We start from the raw sequence: 20,370 nt of genomic DNA, 5'->3' as shown, positions 1-20,370 counted from the left end.
ATGGCTTTAATCCATCCTCACTACTTCTTGCCCAAGGCCAATAAAACACAGCCATTCTCCTTTTGTAAAAAGAAAGAGGGGTTGGGTTTCCTTCAATTGTCTGCCCTTTTGTGTCTCCTCCACTATTTTTGTTTTACTCTGTAGTTAACTTTGTATACAGCAGCTTCATAGGGAAGACCTGTACGGTGAACCCAGGCACTCTTTTCTCGTTGCTGGTTGCAGCGGCCTTTTCCTTGTTTTAACCTGGCGGTTTGTGGGACTGGAGGATGGCGAGAGGGAGAAGAGTTTGGCCATAGTCTTCCTTCTGCAGTTCACACATATTCTGCGCTCTCTCTCTCTCTCTCTCTCTCTCTCTCACACACACACACACACACACGCGCGCGCGCGCGCACACAGACACACACATACACGCCCGCCCGGGTCCCTTTCGGTGTGTCTTCCTTCAAGATGACAGGGCGCTGGAGAAAAGGCTGCTGGAATCAGCTGGTAGGTACAGTAGTAACCCGAACCCCACCCACTGGCTGCCTTTGCTTGCTCAGGTTTCTCCGGTCACTCCTGCCAGGGGAGAAGACATGTAAACGCGCCTTCAGAGGAGGGGCTGGGGGAGCTGAGAGTGGCGGGGGCGGCGGAAGGTGAGCTGGGGAAGGTGGCCGAGCGCCCCTTCTGCTGGGGCCCTTCCCAGCGCTTCCTTGGGGTGTCAGCCCCAGCCCTGTTTGCCCCCATTCTACCTCCCTTTTCGAAGGGATTGCCTTTTTTTTTCCTCTGCGGCGGCGGAAATGACAGTGTGGTGCTGCCGTGGTGTCATGGTGCTGCCCCTGGACTGAGGAGCGAAAACTCTTAAGTTTAGCTCGGGAGACCTAGCCGCGGTAGCATCACGGCGGCCGTGTTGTCCCCTGCGGGGCGCGCGGGCTGGCGGATCCTGGCTGCCGCGCGGCGGCGGCGACGGGAGCGGGAGCGGCGGCGAAGGCAGGCGGCGGCCTAGAGTGCTGGTGGCGGCGGCGACGGCGGCCCGGGAGCTCGCGCTGGAACCCGAGCCAGCTCGCTGCGGAGGCAGGCGAGCGCCCAGCGCCCTGGGGCGCGCGGAGGAAATGGCTGGCACCTGGAAATGCTATGGGTAAAACGCGTCCCCTCTCCGCGGCCCTGGGGGGTCAAGCGTCGCCGCCCGCGCAGGGTTTGGCCCCGGCTCTGGCCGCTCTTCAGGTGCTGCCGGGGCCCGGCACTGATCAAGGGCTTTCGGGCTCTCGGTCGAGCTCGGCGGGGCAGGGTGACGGGGCCCGCGAGGCTCGGGGCGGCGGCGGTAGCCCTGGCCTGGCCCTGGCTCCCCGTTTTGCCGCTGGGGCCCGGGCTCCTGCCGCTGCCCTCCTGGGAAGGAGTTTGCACTCCGGGGTGCGGGGCGAGGACGGCAGAGGCCTCCAGCGCAACCCGGCCGGGCCGGGCCGGGCGAAGGCAGTCGAGCGGCTCCCCCGGCGTCTGGGCGCGAGTCTGGGAAAGGACATCGCCGCCTTCCCACGCTCCCGCGACCAGCAGCCTCCTCGGCCCAGGCGGTGCCCCTCGGCTGTCTCCGGGCGGTGCTGGCGCAGCGGCCAGCGTGGCTGCGGACACCCTGTCGGCGGGGAGGCCCGGCGAAACTTAATCCCTTTTCTGCCAGGGGAGCGATACTCGAGTATCCGTCTGGGTGGTTCCTTATTTCTGGCCTAGCTGTGAAAGCAGCTCTGTGGGGGAGAGGGAAAACTTACATATGTCCACAGGACGGACTGCGACCAAACCAGGGAGAGGTGGGATTTTTCCATTCCTGGCTCGTAAGAATTAAGTAAATAACGGCGGAGTCGACTTACAGAAACATTACTGGTGATGATAAGGCTTAGGTTACTTAGCATTTAGTGTGCAGCACATTATTTTTCAGAGGCGTTTCTTTTTAGAGCCGAAAATTGGGCCCTGGGGTCGTTGGGATCTTTACTTTCTCTCTCTTCCACACTCCCCTACCCGCCCTCAGGATCACCCACCTTTTTCCTACGTCACAACACCTACTTGCCCACCCAAATCTGGCACCAGAGTCCCTTTACCCCAGCTTCCCTCCCCCCATTAACCGGTGCACTCCCAGCCTCTCAGTCATGCAGCATCTTGCTTCTTCAACCACTTTGCCTTTTTGAGGATTTCTGAGTGTGGAGCGAGTGGATGGTAATGGTTGCATGTTTCTGAGAAGGAGCCCTTATAAAGGAATATATTGGAAACTATGTAAGCAGAGAAGTGCTGTGTGTGGGTTGATTCCTCTGATTCTCAAGCTGGGCCATAAGGGCTGCCTTTAACCCCATTCTGTTCCATCCCTGTACACTAATCAGTTCTCTGGCAGTGTTCCAATAGAAGGGAGTTGTTGAATAGGGAGTTCCCCTCCCCTGCTTTCCTTCTGTTTTGGGAGAGGTTTCATTATACCCCAGATGGTTAGCCTCCCCCTGCCCTGACATCCTCCTGTCTACCTCCTCTCTGCTCATCACTGCCCTGAGGGAGAAACAGTCTTTCCTATTTTTATATATTCCTGCCCAATCAATTAACTTAATGCAGATATATAATATGAATCACATTTCTCTTGATTGATCCTCACGGCTTGATTTATGTGGTTGAAATACAGGTCTAGGAGCCACGAAGATCAGAGAGTTCACCCCAAATCTGATGTTGCATTAGCTTATGATCTTAGGACATTCCTGTGACCTTTCTTTCATAGTTGTCACATTTGTGTAAAAGGCTTAATATTGTGTAGTAGCTATTGTGAGTCTTGACTTGGTCCTTTGAAGATGAAAGGATTCTATAAACCCTCAGTATTATACTTTTCAAAGAAAACATTTCTTTACCTTTTATTGGGTTACTGAATTGACTAGGTGTAAGTAGGAACCCCAGTTTACTGAAAACTTTACTTTGCCATTATCAGCTCCCTGGGAGCTAAATCTATCATTGTACTTAGGTCTTAAGTCTGTTTCCCCCCCAATACATGTATAACTGAATGAATACATACATACAACTAGGCATAGAGCATAATGGTGATAATTTTAAGTCAAGGCTTGAATCATATCTAATGTACTCTAACCTAATTATCTGTGTCAAACTTGTTTGAAAATATAACCTCACCCATTTTTACATATATGGGGCAGTTAATTTCTAATGAAAACAGGCATACATAATTTTAGGCATATCTTTATAAGCATGATTAGCATCTAGCAACAGTAAGCCAACAATATTTATTAAGTACCTATAATGTGTCCCAGACTTGGCCCAGTATTTTGGCCTCCTGCTTGTTCCAGGCCCAACTCCATACTTGCAGCTCCTGGATCAGGACAGGGACAGAGGCTAGGGACATTTAAGGGTGGTTATGTCTCTTCTGTTTATTTTCACGACTGCTAGAATTCTCATTTGGCATGTGCTACAAATCAGAGTGACTTGGTTGCTTTATGAACATATCATCTGAGCAGCGCAGATTGATTTAGGTGAAATTGGTTTAGTTAATCCCTCCTCTAAGAGCAGGGCAACTTGCTCCAACTTGAAGATCTTAAAGTAGTGACAGTGAAGTCTCATAATTGCATCCAAATATTGCTCTGGATAGTGAGCCTGTCCATTCCCTCATCTCTCCTCCCATAAAATCTGCTGACAGCACAGTGGTTGACAAGGACACTACAGGCGTATATGTCTTTATCACTCAGCAAACTTCATTGGCTTGGTGAAGAAGAGATAATGTTGTCTTTTCATTCTATCCCTTAGAACTCAAGTTCCGTCTTTCTCAGCAGGGACATAGATCCCTAGAAAGGGTGAAGACAGAGCAGAGGCACTGAATGTGTCTCAAATGGCTGCTCGTGGAGGTACCTACTTGGCCTTGTGTGTGTGACTCATTCAATCTTTATAGATCTTGGTAACTTCCTAGCTGTTGGACCATGGGACTCTGCTGCTAGTGGAGGCCAGGGGTACTCCATTTCCATTTAGCATTAAGTTTTTTTCCTCTCTTCTGTGCAAAGAGGAGAATGAGGCTCTGTATCTATGAAGTACCTCCTTACTTACACTAGGTGTCTTGATTTAAAGCATTGCATCATCAAAATGTGATGTGTAACATGTTGATATTAGATACATGATATTTCTGGAGAGTTTGAAACTGTTCACTTTTTGATGAATGAAATTTTGGTACAAGGTGGTGTTGCACTAATGTCTGTATTTCAGGTCTCTCAAAAACATTGTGTTCATCAGCAGTTTACAGGAAAGACTAGAAAAGTGTTTCTCAACCAGTGTGTTGGGTCATGCTAGCAAGTGAGAAGACTAAATGAGTAGTGTTGAGACAAGAAGTTCCAGCTCCAATTATCTCCTTGTGCAGACTGCTAGTCCCCCTTATACTTCCCCTTTCCTCCAAGAATCAATATATGTTTCTCCACTCTCATATATTAAAAGTCTGCTAAGAGTTTTCTGTGGGCTCTGGAAATCTGTGGCTCTTTCTACTTGTCTTTCTTTTTCTATCTTCCCGTCATGACCATAGGCAGATATAATCCTTTTTTTTCTTTTTGTAGAGTCAAGATTTTGCTCCATTTCCCAGGCTGGAGTGCAGTGGCAAGATTATGACTCACTGTAGTAACCCTCCTGCCTCAGCCTCCTGAGTAGCTGGGAATACAAGTGTGCGCCACCACACCAGGCTAAGTTTTATTTTTTATTTTTAGAGACAGCATCTCAATATGTTGCCCAGACTGGTCTCGAACTCCTTGCCTCAAGTATTCCTTCCATCTCATCCTCCTGAGTTGCTGGGATTACAGATGTGAGCCACCGTGCCCAGCATAATCTTTCTGATAGTCAATTTCCCAGTGTCTGCATCTTCCCTTAGAATCCTATAAATTACTGAGATTACTAGATGGCATAAGACGTTTAAAGTATGGGTGGTAGAGGGATTTTGAGTAATGTACTAATCTCCCATCATTCTCTTCTTTATGTGGGTTCACCTGAACACACACTAATGTGTTGATTCAGCCCAAGTGGGTTAACAAAGTATCATTTGTGAGAGGTAGTCTATGTGAGTTCTTGTCTCCCTGCAGAGCTCTGGCTGTCTGACCTTGGGCTTTGTCTCAGCCTCTTTTCTGCAGGTCAGACTCCTCTGGTTGATGAACAGCATACCCAGTCTCTGGATCATTCTCTCACAGAGACCAGATGATCTGATAACAAATCCATTATATAATCTAAAATCCTGCTGAAATATAAAATTTCAGCATTTGCAGTTTGCCTGGGTAGGAGCATAATGTATGGGCATGGCAGACAATGTTAATTCAGTATAGCAAAGTGTCTGAATATATACAGCCCAGAGATAGAAAAATGGTTTACAGTTCAGAATCCTTGATCATTTTGTCTATAGCCCTTTGTTCAGTGTTGCTAGGATCCATGTGGTTCCCAGGGAAGTAGAAGCTTGATTTCAAATAAGCCTCTGTTCTCTGTCCCTTTTTTCTAACCTGAACTTGGGGTCCTCTGAGCCTAACCTTCAACAACATGTCCTACATCCATATATTGCCAATTTCATTATTGTAGAAGTAGAAATGATTGCCCATCAAGGTATACCACTAAACATTTAAAACTTTACAAATATTTCACTGGGTATTAGGGGTTGAGGAAAGCAATCCTAGAACAGATGGAAAACTGTACCGACAGCAATAGGTAAATTAAGTTTGTTTTCTATTTGTTCCCCTATCTTGCAACAGCCGTTAAGATAAAGGTGTTAGCTGGGCGCGGTGGCTCAAGCCTGGTAATCCCAGCACTTTGAGAGGCCAAGGCAAGAGGATTGCCAGAGTCCAGGGGGTCGAGAGAAGCCCAGGCAAATTGGTGAGGCCTCGTCTCTACAATATATTAAAAAATTAGCCAGACATGGTAGCGCATGCCTGTAGTTCCAGCTACTTGGAAGGCTGAGGCGGAAGGATCATCTGAGCCCAGTGGTTCAACGCTGGGGTGGCCAAGAGCATGCCACTGCACTCTAACTTGGGCAACCGAGTAAGACTGACGTAAAAAAAAAAAGATAAAGGTGTTATGAATTGTATTTTGGATTCCTGTTAATTATCATGTGTTACCTTGGCAAATCCATTTCTTGGTTACTTAGATTAATCTTGCATTTGTAACAGATTTAGGACTTTTAGTTCTGCTATTTTGATATTCATTTTAATGTGTATAATGACCATATTGTATAAAATAACCAATGGTTGGATTTAGTAACTAATTATTGAAAAGAAGATATCATTAAATCCATGTACTATAAAATATTAAGTAGACTTTAGTAACTTAATAGATAGGAACTGGCTCTGGTGCTCTCTGCCAGTCAGTAATCCACCTTTAGTCTTGACCTCTCCCTGTGCATGACGAAAGCTTAAGAGAAAAGAAGAGACAGTTTTTCCCTTGTGGGGGATTCCAGTCTGAAGGGGAAGACATATGAGCATTAAAAGTATCACAATCAGACCCATGGTTTTCTAGAAGTCTTGTGGGGCTGTGCAATTGTCTTCCATTATGTTAACCTTGTGTTTGTGATGAATTTCCAAACATTTTTGGCTTTTCTTGATAACTTGCTTTGTATCTATTATTTGTGAATGTATGATGAGATTATCTATATTTGTAAAGTAAGTTAATACTTTTATCTTAACTTCATCTGATCCTCACAAGAGCCTGTGAAATGGCTATGGCAAGTATTTTTAATTCAATAGATGAAGAAACTGTGGCCCAAAGCGTTTAAATGTCTTAGCTAGGATTGCTCAGCTAATTTGGTTTAGATCCAGGACTACAACTAGACTCTATTATGAGGATCAAATGAGATAATAACTTTGGAACCATTTTGAAAAGTATAACATTATATACAAATGTAAGGTGACTATTATTATTAATTGTGATGACTAACCATCTAGCGCCTTTTTTCTGAATTTTTATTCTCAGTCCTTATCCTACAGAGTGCAAATTCTATGCATTGAATGCTTTATGTGTTCCTAAATGATCTTTCCTGAGATTTGAGGGATCCTTTGATTGTCTTATTTGCAACACCAATAAGGTGATCTCAGTAGTTTATATTCCCACGGGACTCCCCTCCCCTTTCGTTGTCCTCTGAAACACCCATGATATCTTCCTTCAGGTACAACAGGCAAAACCACTGTACTTAAGCACCTTGGTCAAGCCAAAGCAATGTATTTTGTTTATGTTCAATTCCTGTGGTGATGATGTCCATCACTGGTAAGCCTTGCTAGTCACACTACTAAATAAGATTTGCTTTTAGGAGCTAGTTTACAACAATCCAAGGTGTCTTTTTTTTTTTTTTTTTTTTTTTTTTTTGAGTTAGAGTCTCACTCTGTCGCCCAAACTGGAGTGCAGTGGTCGCTCCCGACCACTGCAGCCTCGACCTGCTGGGCTCTGGTGATCCTTCTGCCTCAGTCTTCCAAGTAGCTGGAACTACAGGTGCACGCTACCACAGCCGGCTAATTTTTTGATTTATTGTAGAGATGAGGTCTCGCCAAGTTCCCCAAGCGGGTCTCGAACCAGCAGGCTCAGGCAATCCACTCACCTCAGCCTCCCAAGGCGCGGGATTATAGGCTGAGCCATCGAGCCCGGCTAAGGTGTCTTTTCTAGCAGTAACAGATAGCAAGAGCTCTATGATAAGAAGTCAGAGTTGGAAAGCATCTTAAAGAGATCTTCTAGTGATCTAGTCCAACCTGAACGTTTTATAGTTGAGGGAACGTCAGACTAAGCCAAGGCTCATTTTGCTCACCCCAAGGCAGGGTTTCTAGTACTTTAAGGAAGAACTCGTGAGACATTAATGTTTATATCCTGAAAAATATTTACTTTATATTAATTTGGGTTTTTTTAGCCCTATAACTCAGCTCAATTCTCAACCTACAGCCCAACGATTGGGCTTGGTTTCATTTTCATGGAATTTTGTTGAAGAGATACTATTGTTCCTCAGGAAGGTAGTAAGAGAACAGAGCCAAGCTCTGTAGACCTAGAAGATGAAAACTAGATGGAATATTAACTGTTGAAATAAATGGGCATTTAATTATGCTCAAATAACATTTGAAATAATAGAATTCTGCCAAGTGCAGATCATGACTTCTCTTCTGATCACAGTTAGCTGAATGCTAGATTTGGAGGCAATGCTGAAGCCAATCTTTTATTTCCTAAGTATAGGATGCATTATTCTTATCTTAATCACCTTCATTGAAACCCATTTTTTGTATTTCTACCCAATCACACAGCCTTATGATAGTTTCCTATAGTTTATTCTCATCAACTTCTTTTTTCAGAGGTCTCAGCCTGAAGGGGGATGCAGGGTGAGGATAAGCCATACATAAACAATTTTATAATAGAGCAAGGGCAAATACATAAACATACACATTTGACTACAAGCCAGTAACGAAATGATTTGGAAGAGAACTAATCAGGGTGTGTGGACATGGGCATTTGGCATTTGTTTCATAATATGGCATTGGTTCTGCCCTTTCAGGCATTTTATCAATGTATTTTATGACAAATCATTGTGATTTCTGACAAAAATTTTGTAACTACCTGTCATTAGGTCACAACCTATCAGGTTCACATCCTGTCTGTATCCTTAGCACACTCTACAACTCTGTATAGATTAGTGATTCACAAACTTTTTGAAGTTGCAACACTTTGAAACTGTTTAATTTTTGTCATTTCACTTCCTTCTGCTAAAAGTATTTCATGATAATAGGAGTCAAATATTTTTCAGGAGTCACTTATTTATATGTTTTAAGCAAATACATATTGAGGGTGAAAATTTTCTGACACCCATTGATCATTAGAGCTATCCCAGGGTATTGCAAAACCTAGACAGGGAATCACTGACCTAGAAAAACAATAAAAAGGAATAAACAATCCAATAGCGTTTATAAATACCACATAATTACACACTTGGCAGTATAGTATAGTGATTAACTATTTATACTCTGGAGTCAGACAGACCTGTGATTGAATGTCTTATTTTAAAAATTGAGATATAATTCACATATCATGATATTTGCCATTTTAAAGTATACATTTCAGTGGTTTTTAGTATATTCACAAAATTCTGCAAATTACTACTACTTATTTCAGAACATTTTCATTATCTCCCCCAAAACTCCATACCTGTTAGCAGTCACTCATCATTCTCCATCCTTCCCCCGAACCCCTACCCCTTGTCCCTGGCAATCACGAATCTACTTTTTGTTCCTATGAATTTGCCTATTCTGGACATTTCATATGAAAGGCACCATACAATATGTGACCTTTTGTGACTGACTTCTTTCACTTAGTATAAGGTTTTAAAGGACCAATATTTTCAAGGATATTGCAGCATGTATCCATATTTCATTCCTTTTTATAGCTAAGTAATATTCCATTGTATGAATATATACCATATTTTGTATAACCATTCATCAATTGATGGACATTTAGGTTGTTCCCTGTTGGCTACTATAAATACTGCTGCTATGAACATATGTGTACAATTTTTTATTTTTTTTTGAGTTGGAGTCTCACTCCGTCGCCCAGGCTGGAGTGCAGTGGCATGGTCATAGTCACCACAGCGTTGACCTGTTGGGTTCCAGAAATCCTTCCACATCAGCCTTCCAAGTAGCCAGAACTACAGGCACATGCTACTATGCCTGGTTAATTTTTTTATTTATTGTAGAGAGGAGGTCTCACCAAGTTTCCCGGGCTGGTCTCAAACCTGCAGGCTCAGGCAATCCACTTGCCACAGCCTACCAAAGTGCTGGGATTACAGTGTGTACAGTTTTTTAAGTGAACACGTTTACAGTTCTTTTGGGTATATACCTAGCAGTGGACTCGCTAGGTCACATGATAACTCTACATTTAACTATTTGAAGAACTGCCAAACTATTTCCTGGAAAGCAGCTGCACCATTTTACATTTTCACTAGCAATGTTTAAATGTTTTAAGTTCTCCACAGCCTGGTTGATTCGTGCTGTTTTTCGGTTTTTGTTTGTTTTGTTTTATTATAACCATCTTCGTGAGTGTGAAATAGTATTTCAGTGTGGTTTTGATTTACATTTTCCTAATGGCTAATGATGTTGAGCATCTTTTCATGACCTTATTGTCCATTTGTATATCTTCTTTGGAGAAATGTCTATTCAAATCCTTTGCCCATTTTAAAATTGTATTATTTGTCTTTTTTATTGTTGAATTGTAAGAGTTCTGTATATTTCTAGAGACTGGATTCATATCAGAAATATGGTTTGCAAATATTTTCTCCTATTCTGTGGTTATTTTTTCACATTGTTGATGTTATTGTTTGCAACACTGAAGTTTTAAATTTTGATGAAGTAGTATTTATCTATATTTTCTTTGGTTGCTTGTGCTTTTGGTGTCATCAAAGAAACTGTTACCTGCCTAATTTAAGTTCATAAAGATTTGTGTCTATATTTCTTTCCAAGAGTTTTATATTTTCAGCTCTTACATGTAGGCCATTGATCTATTTTGAGTAAATTTTTTATACATGGCATGAGGTAGGGCTCCAACTTTATCCTTTTACATGTGGATATTCAGTTGTTCCAGTAATCTTTGTTGAAAAAATTATTCCTTCCCCCATTGAATGGTCTTGGAACTCTTATCGAAAATCAGTTGACCATAAATATATGTGTTTATTTCTAGAGTTGTAGCTCAAATTTGACTCAGTTTTGCTACTTGCAAACAAGTATGACCTTTGACAAGTTATATTTTTGGTAATAATAGTATCTACCTTTTAGAGAGTTATTGTGAAAAGTAAATGAGATAATGCATATAAAGTGTTTTATAAAGCATTTAGATAATCAGGGGAAATGAGGGAGAATCGAAAAGATGCTGAAATAATAGGAGTACCCAGAAAAAGAAGGCCTCATAAATGAGAGATGATTGAACAAGTGTTTGAAGAAGTTGAAAAAAATTATTCAATTCCCCATCATTGGCTAAAGTAGCTACTAAAGTAGTATAGAAAAACTACTTATAATAAGCAATAGACAGTAACCATCTTATAATATTCTCTTTAAGGCGGAAATCAGTTAAGGTTATTTTAGCACACTGGTGTTTGACTTTTTTTCTGTCAAGAACTCTTGAGAATCTTTTGAATGTTATGCACAGCCTTCTCCCCAGAAAAATGCATAAATGTCATACACACAACACTCTGCAAACAGTTCTAGGAAGTTCAAAAGTGCCTGGTTAGAACTCATATGTTAACCTTACCTAAAGCAATCCTGACCCATAACATGCTTTCCCAAGCTTAATTTCATAGTGAGGTTCAAGTGTCACACTTACTGAGGAACACGTTTCAGAGTCCCATGCAAAATTGAAGAGTTTTTTTCCTCTGCGCAGAAAAATTTATATCGCACCTTCTTAAGATTTAGGAAAGCTGTGGTACTCTAACTGTTTTTATATATGTTTCAACACATAGATATGTCTTGTAGTAATATTTCTGACCAACGCAGGTAGCTTCCAACACAGACAATGAGGAATGCAGACATATAGTTCTAGAAGAGATGGTAAAAGAAGTGCAGTGTGAGATGGAGATGGGCTTAGAAGAAAGATATATGATTCTGGAAGGGACTAAGAATGAGGTAGGCAGATTCAGAGAAGTTCAGAGGGACACAGAAAGACAAAAATAGAAGTGGAAACATGCTTTTTAGAAATCCTCTTGAAAGTAGTCAAGATAAACGTCAGTGAAGGAAGTGAGATGATTGAAATAAAGGCGTAGGGGAAAGAGCACAGACATCGGTATTAGACATACTTGTGCTTTGGGTATATATGTTCCTGGTTGATTCATTGAGTGGCTCTAAGCCCCAATTTCCTAACTAAGACTGATATAGTAATAGTAACTTCCTCACAGGTTTTATGTAATAATTTAGTTAAGTACTGTGCAAAGTGCTTAACACAGTACTCAGAACACGGGAGGTGCTCAATAAATGCTAGATCTCTTCTTCTTACTTCTAGTCTAAGAGAAACTTAATTATTGAGTACAGTACCTAGTTTTTGTGAGCACCATGCTGTGAATAAAGTAGACAATACCTTCAAGGAGTAGGGAGAGCTAGCTGGAGACACAAATATGTAAAATAAATGAAATAGAATGTTTTAGAAGACACCAGTGGTTGAGATTATAAACATGTAAAAGAGAGAACTCCTAGGTTTCTAGGCTTGGATAGTGATATTCACCTGATAGGGAAAATCAGAAGAGGGGCAGGTGGTTTTCTTGTTTTTTGTTTTTTCTGTGGGGTTGAAGGGGGAGCATAACAAGTTTCCTTATGGACATGTTGAATTTGAGTATCTTAAGTATATATCAGGTGGAGCTATGTAAGGCAGTATTCTTACCTTCAGTGGAAGTTGGAATCTTTCATCTCTAAAGTCTCTTCCAATCCTACGATTTAATGATATATGTATTTTAATTGTTTACTTTTCCTTTTCTTTTTCTATAGGTGAATGCTGATAGATGTTATAAGCTACAAAATACTGATTAACAATTTTCAAGCACTTGTAAATTGTAAAATAAAAATAACATGTCTCTCTCACTTTTTAAAAAAAGTGGTATACAAGCATCTGAACATACTAAACCAATTGAGAGTGACTGATATACAAAAAAAATATTCATTTTTACAGCCCAATTTCCTGTAGATTTTCATTAAATAGTTAGTTAGTTCGGTGCACTGAAAAGACTTGATTTAGGAACAGTTTTTAGGTATACATCTTTTGTACTTATGCACAAGATATAATTGCACCAAGTATTTATGTGTCTTGTGAGGTATGCCAATATCACTGACAAATGACAATATCTAAAAATCAATCAATGCAGAATCATTGTTTCAAGCCCTGATGAGGGTCTCCAGTTATGGTAAGATGATGAAAAAAAGCTTCTTAAAAGCAAAAGATGCCTTTCTCTTCCTTATATAAAGGATTAATATTTTCAGTCAATAAGATATGTTTTATATTTTTCCTTGATTAAAGCCAACTTAGGATATTTGCGTTTGTGGATTTTAATTAATGGAAGACTCATGGCAGTTAAGCTGTGTGTTTAGCTCAGAAATGCCTGTGGGAGAATAGACTGACCAAAAGGTTAGTGTCTTGTCATTGAGTGACTTGACTCTTTGATGCACACTAAAATGCACACTACCTAGATCTTGATTTGCATCCTATTATGTTTTAGGAAGTAGGAAAAGTCACATGGGAGGTGAGCTTCATAGCAGGCTTGTGCTAATTCAGCAGGTGTTTAATAGTAAAATCAAACTGAAGCCACAGGTAATATGATCTTATCATTGATCAGTAACTATTGCTGAGTAAGTAAAAAGAAAAAAGTTGAAATCATTCCCCATTCGGCTTGATGAAATGAAGGGTTTTTTGAAGGTAAGGGAAGAAAGTGAAAGTGGAAACTAACATCTTTTGTCTTTAGTAACTTGGTTTACTAGAAATGTGATGGAACAGAAATTTCCATGTGTGATAATAAGAAATAATTCGGGTTCACAGTCTGAAGGAAGAACTATATTTTTCTAAAGCTCTTTCTTCTTTTTTATGCAGGTTCTCAGAATGGAATCATTTCAGGAGGTAGAGAGTTAGTTTAAAATATGACCTTGTTTTCCTTCCACTGGATTTGAAGTAGGAGCAGCCCCTATATTTTACCTTGAAGTAAAATAGAGAACTATATTGGCGAATAGAGATTGAGAATTTTTTTCAGGGTCTCAGCCTCATCACAGCCCAGGAAAGAGATGTCAGTGGAAAATATGTGGGAGAACAATCCATTCCAATGTTGTGAGCTGGAATGGTAATGTTAATCAGTCAACCAGGATTCAGAGGTGGCCAGTTGGTTCTATTTATTAGTGCAGGAAAATAAACTCAGGCATTTGTCAAAAACAAGGTCTGAAGGGAAAGAAAAGCTTTCCGATTAATTCTTAAGTTGCTTTCCTATTGCTCAAGCATCCCTGGGGAATCCAGTATGTAAAGGTTCTATTGTGCATAATTATGCTATATTTACTTTTTCTTTGGAAATGCTTAATGGCTTTTGCTTTCTTTTCCTTGCAGGTGAAAGCCCAGCCTCTGTGGTTCTTAATGCCCCAGCAGAATTATTTTCACTAAAGATGGAAACACTGGAGTCTGAATTGACCTGTCCAATCTGCCTAGAGTTGTTTGAAGATCCCCTTCTCCTCCCTTGTGCTCATAGCCTCTGCTTCAGCTGTGCCCATCGCATCTTGGTCTCAAGCTGCAGCTCTGGTGAATCCATTGAACCCATTACTGCTTTCCAGTGTCCTACCTGCAGGTATGTTATCTCACTGAACCACCGGGGCCTGGAAGGACTCAAAAGGAATGTAACCCTACAGAACATTATCGATCGCTTCCAGAAGGCTTCAGTAAGTGGGCCCAATTCCCCAAGTGAGAGCCGCCGGGAGAGGACTTATAGGCCCAGCACCGCCATGTCTAGTGAGCGAATTGCTTGCCAATTCTGTGAGCAGGACCCGCCAAGGGATGCAGTGAAAACATGCATCACCTGTGAGGTCTCCTACTGTGACCGTTGCCTGCGGGCCACACACCCCAACAAGAAACCTTTCACCAGCCACCGCCTGGTAGAACCAGTGCCAGATACACATCTTCGAGGGATCACCTGCCTGGACCATGAGAATGAGAAAGTGAACATGTACTGTGTTTCTGATGACCAATTGATCTGTGCCTTATGCAAACTGGTGGGTCGTCACCGAGATCATCAGGTTGCATCTCTGAATGATCGATTTGAGAAACTCAAGGTAAGGAATCTGGGGAATCTCCTTTATGCAACTTTGTCTCTTAATACACAGTTGTAGAGTTAGCAAGTTCTAATAAAATGGTTCACTTTTCCTATATGATAAGTGAGTTAACTTCAAGTTATTCTCATGACAAATAACCTACTAACCTGCATGCTCTCACTGGAACGTATCTCATCTGTTATATAAATCTGCTTGCATTCATACACTTCTGACCAATTCTGGGAGAGTTAGCCCGCCCATGGCCTGCCTCACCATTAGTCCACCTGTGGAAACAGCACCCTCTCTCTTTTGTCAGATACATTGCATATTACATATCTTTGCTATGATCGTGTCACCTTTTCTTTAAGTATGTCAGTATCTGTGCCGGTGTACTACAATGAGTTTGTGTCCTGATTTGCATATGCATGTATATAGCAATGGGAAGGTTGAGTGTATCTATGTGTAGGTGTGGGTGGAGGTGTCTGAGTGTATCTATGTAGGTGAGAGATTTTTGTGGAGGACTTTGTGTGTGTTTGTGTTTGCATACTCAGTACACTAAAGAAACACGTTTGGCATTGGCCATTATAAATGGCCGTTAAGCACTTAACACAGGGCTGATCCTAAGCCTGCCTTTAAAAACAAAATAAAGCAAGCAAATATGAAAGAAACTTCAGTGTACCACAAAATCAGGAGAGATAATCAAACATCTGAACCAAAAATTTAAACTGAAGGCAATAAGTATTTAATTCAGTACCAAATTTTGTACCAGTATTCATTATTATGGGCTATAGACTGAAGTACTTATTTACAGTCCCCACCTTATAAGTTTCTAGTCTTTCATTGTGTTCAGTGGACAGAGCTCTCTGAAGTTGTTTTGTCATATAATATTTATGTGCAAGTCTAAGTGCCTGTTTTTAAAGCTGTCCTACCTCACATTGATGTTAACAAATGTCAGATCCAGAAAATTGTTTTATCCCAATTGCTTGCTTGCTATGTGGCATAATTTCTCTTAAGAAGGGAATTACTTAACAGAGGTTCCAGGAAAAAAATGTTTAAACAAATAGTAAAATTACCACCAAAATATGACCTAAGTACATAAATCAAGCTAGAAGAAAGATCCAGAAGGGATAAACGAAGGACAAGAAGGAAGTAGAGATTTTCCTTCTGCTATGCTCTGCAAAATTCTTCGTCACTTATGTAAAAAAATATGATGTGAGGGTAGTAGTACTCCAAGTAGGATACATTTTCCCTTCTGCAATTTATTGCAAGTAATATTGAGACTAGTCACACTGACCATAATTTGTGTCTCTTTTGGTTATGATTTAATTGCTAATATTTAATTACTAATATTTATAAACTTGTATAAAATTCAGTGTTTAGTTTTTTATTTCACTCAAGGTGAAATCATTACTCTCATTTATATCAAGGCTGCAGGGGAGAATAATCTAATTGACTCCAGTTCTTAGAATGATAAAATGTCAGGTGTTTGATTTGGTCTAGTAAAAGTACTGTACTTTAAAGTTACATAAACTGAGACTTTGATGGGTTACACGATTTGGCCAAAGTCACAGAACTGGTTAGTAATAGGAGAGCTGGAACTGTAACTCAGCCTCTATATTGAGTTAGCTATCCTTTCTCCTGTAACCTGCTGCCACTTTGTTTTGGACCTAAGTTTTCCCCATGAAAAGTGATTTGAAACTTAACTTTATGTTCCGGCACTGCAAATTTCATGAATCATAGATAAATGGTGAATGGCATCAAGGAAAGGACAGATTGCACATATTTACAGCTTCCTAAGGGCAAAAGATAGGGGCGGGATTATAGGAAGAGTGGGGGATACAGAGAGGATAGAACAATCTCTGCCATGTACTTGGCAGGTGTTGGCAGTATAATAAGGCATTGGCCTTGAGAAATATTTTAAATAGAAAAAATCTGCATCCATATACACTGTTGAGATAACAAAAAGACTGGATAGGGTGAGCCTGTATCTACAGAACACCAGCTATTTGAAAACACTGGAAACACTGGAAACACTGGAAAACATGGAAAACATGAAATCATTGGATGATTGATTAGATATTTGGCATCATGCAGTTATAGCCCTAATTTCCAGGGATGGATGGAACACAGAAGTATTTTACCAAAAGATCCTTTAGTCTGTGACTAATTAGTAATTTTTAAAGAAAGAAAGGCCAGATTTTGAATAGATTCCCCTTTAATATTTTAGGAAATGTGCAGAAAATTCTGATGATAAATTAAGTGGAAATTATTTTTGCTCATTTTTGGATGAAGAATGGAAACATATGAATCATTCCCAACCATGTGGTTCATTATGTTGTCTGGAACATCCTGGGCTTTGAGGGTGGGGAGAAGGGTGATGCTTGTGTATAGTGGGGGGAGATCACTTTGGTTTGGTGCCAAGTATAAAAAAATAATAGTACTCCATGTTAAGCTGAGAGGAAGTCTGACTTTTAGTATAGCATATACTCACTTCTTTGGGTTAATTTTAAATTAGAAAAGCATTTAGAATTATCCCCTTCATCTGCTTGATTCTTCCCCAAGGAGAAAAAAGAAAGCCAGCTGGCAGAAGCTATGGGAGAGACTGCCTGAGCATACTCCTCTGGCTCTGAGGGAAGCACAAAAGTCCTATAGGGTACCTAGTATTAGTTTCATGATCTTATTTAGTTGTTTAGTTTACATATAGGGTTGAGATGCAGGACACATGTCTTTCAGTAGGCTACCAGGGGTTCAAATAATTCTTCAATTTCAAAGAATACTTGTGTTCACGACAGTTACTACAGTAGTAAGGTCTATCAGAGTAATTATGAGGGAAGAATCCCCCAAAAAACTGGAATTATTTTTTGGAGGGTGGGCCCCTTGTAGTACAGGCTTCCCCTGCTGGGTAAGTGTTCTAGGAACCCATCAGCCTCAGTATACTGGCTAGTGTTGTTGTGAGAGGCTGCATTCAGCTTCAGTGATTTTTTTTTTTTTAGATTCTTTCAGTGAGTTTGCCCATTTCATGTTGGATAATTTACACAAACAACTTGCCCACACCTTGCTGAATGTTCAGCAGTTTTTGACCCAAAACGGCATGACTCCCAATGTCCCACCATCCCTATTCACCCAATCTCACCCCAAGCGACTTTATTTTGTTGCCCTGGATGAAAAAAAATTCTCAAAGTTTTGCTAGAGGTGAAACAAAAAACAGCAGAAGTACTAAAAGGCATTAAAATTGATGAGTTCAAAAACCGTTTTGAGCAGTGGAAAAAGCATCCCAATAGGTGTATTGCATCAAACAAAGAATACTTTTAAGGTGACTGAAGTTTAAACATATAAGAATAAATACACAATTTTTTATAAATAAATTCTGGTTTTCGGGGTTCCCCCTCGTATTTTCTCCATTACTTCTCCCTCTTTTCACTTTTCACTTACTAGGCCCAATGTATATCTTACTTTATGATATATGGGCATTCCTCATTAGCACATGAATTTCTTTCCTTACAAAAGATTGATATTTTTTTAATAAATTTTGACTTTATAGAAATAGGTCACATTTCAGTAGATCTCTTTTGCTGACAGACTTCAACTCAATATTCTAAGTCCTGTATAACTTGTTTCCTGTGCTGCCCATTTTTTTCTCCTTCTACTCCTCTCAAACACACTACTTCAGCCACCCAAACATGCTACTTCAGCCACCCAGACAAGCCTCCTAACTGTCTGCTAAACATACCATTCTCTTTTCTGACTCTGAATTTTCACTAGTGCTCTTCCCTTGGTCTGCTTAGGAATTCTACCTGTTCTTTAGGGTTCAATTCAAACAGCGTAAGGCTACTCCAACACATTACAACTATACTATAAACTCCTTGAGGCCAGAAACCATGTCTTTTACTTCTCCAGTATTCTTAATGTCTTAGTAGTTCCTGTGAACTACTGACAATGTTCAAAACTAGAGTGTTAGCAAAAATATGGCATGTCCTTAATTTTAAGTGCCTATTCATTTTGAATGCTAGATTTTCCAACTGCCTAACCCTATGGTGACATCTATATAAATCAGATGTGATTATTATAATTCTGTTTGAGAGTGATGTCTTCACATTTCCATGCCCACAGCCTGCCAAAAATATAGCTGATGAAAACCAGGGGGAATAGAGGAATTTCCTGAAAGGAATAAACAAGCACATTTTCTTTTTCTCATTATATTTCCACAAATTCATTACTACTAATAATTCTTAAATGTTACAGTTACATATCAGGGATCTTATTGCTATAAAATATTACCTGGCACTAGAGTAAGCTTTTTGTCATGGGAGAGACGCGCGCACACACACACACACACACACACACTCACACTCGTACTCACACACGGGAAGAGAGACTGAGACATAGAGAGCTAAAGATTGCTAGACAAAGAGAAGAGAGATATGAGACTTGGAGAATGTTCAAAGGAAAGCCATAATGAGAGTTAAAAGGTTGGAAAATATGATATTCTAGAATCTTATCACAGCTGATTACTTGTTCTTCTTCCTACTCGGTCACTCTGTCATCCACCCACCTATTCTCACTCAGCCACCACCTTCTCCCAGACATGTGTCTCTACTCACTCAGTGGATGCCCACTTCTGTCTGCCAAGACAGATACCCTCTCAACTTATGTACCAAGGGGCACTTGACTGTTTCTGAACCAGCATGAATATAAATATAAGAGAAAGAAATAGAAAGATCTTTATGAAAGGCTGCATTGAGAAAGGGTATATTTGCATACATATGTATGCATCACTATATACGAGTGTGTATATTCTGACATGAATGACTGGCTGAGAATGACTCTTTGTGTGTCAAAATATATCTATAAATGTGTGTCACTGTATGTGAAGATGAGAAAGTGTCTGTGCTAATCTTCTGATAAATTGGGTAGGAGGGGACCAAGCTTTCTGTAACCACCCTAGGGAGGGTTAGAGCCTCAGTAGACCCTAACCTGAGTCTAGGGATCACTATAATAAACGATCCAGATCACACACACTCAAGATAAGACAAATCTTCAATGGAGGCCAGGGTGGCTTACTACAGATGAGGGAATAGTAAAAGTTGTTTCTCACTCTCAGATACTAAATTACAGTACCTAAATAGGAGCCAAGCATTTGAGACAAGATTTGTGCTCTCTAAGGTGTAGTGGTGATGGTGGTGGACATGTGCGTGTGTGTGGGGAGGGTGGTGAGGTGGTGGGTGGTGGGAGCAGTACCTGTCATGAAGTTTCTTGGCTAAACCAGCCTTCAACCCATGGTCATAAAATAATTACTGCTTGTAGATCTGGCTGCTCTGTGGGTTCTTAACTGTTCGAGACTTGCTTCCCATTGCATATAATATGTATGAATCTGTATGTTTCATGTGCATAAATGGGTAAAAGTGCATTTTATTCCATCTCTTCTTCACCCCTCTAGGTTGTGGGGGTGCAACAGCGCAGTGAGGGGCCTGGACATCTCTACTGAAACTGTGTTCCTAAAATTCATTTGAACCCCTGTTCTTTTCCCTTCGAGATTTATATTGCTTTATCTGGCTCTCAACTCATTTATTATTAACAGGACCCTGTGTTGGAAATGTTTTATGTTGTTTCTTTGATTTGAGAGCAAGTTTAGCAAGTAGATACT

At 40.6% G+C, this 20,370-nt stretch overlaps 1 protein-coding gene across 2 annotated transcripts in view; it reads left to right on the top strand.

Moving 5' to 3' along the window:
- Positions 1 to 538: 538 nt before the first annotated feature.
- MID2 (midline 2) overlaps positions 539 to 20,370 on the top strand; it is an 84,333-nt gene continuing 64,501 nt past the window's right edge. For both annotated transcript variants that reach the window (XM_008072187.2, XM_008072185.2), the window contains exons 1-2: positions 539 to 1,114; positions 14,032 to 14,747. In XM_008072187.2, coding sequence (XP_008070378.2) covers positions 1,111 to 1,114; positions 14,032 to 14,747 — 720 coding nt within the window. In that variant the 5' untranslated portion in view covers positions 539 to 1,110. The remainder of the gene's footprint in view (positions 1,115 to 14,031; positions 14,748 to 20,370) is intronic.

Source organism: Carlito syrichta, unplaced genomic scaffold (genome assembly GCF_000164805.1).
Source record: "Carlito syrichta isolate Samal-C Ts95f unplaced genomic scaffold, Tarsius_syrichta-2.0.1 Scaffold314870, whole genome shotgun sequence".
Lineage (NCBI taxonomy): Eukaryota > Metazoa > Chordata > Mammalia > Primates > Tarsiidae > Carlito > Carlito syrichta.
This window is presented reverse-complemented; position numbering and strand designations above follow the sequence as displayed.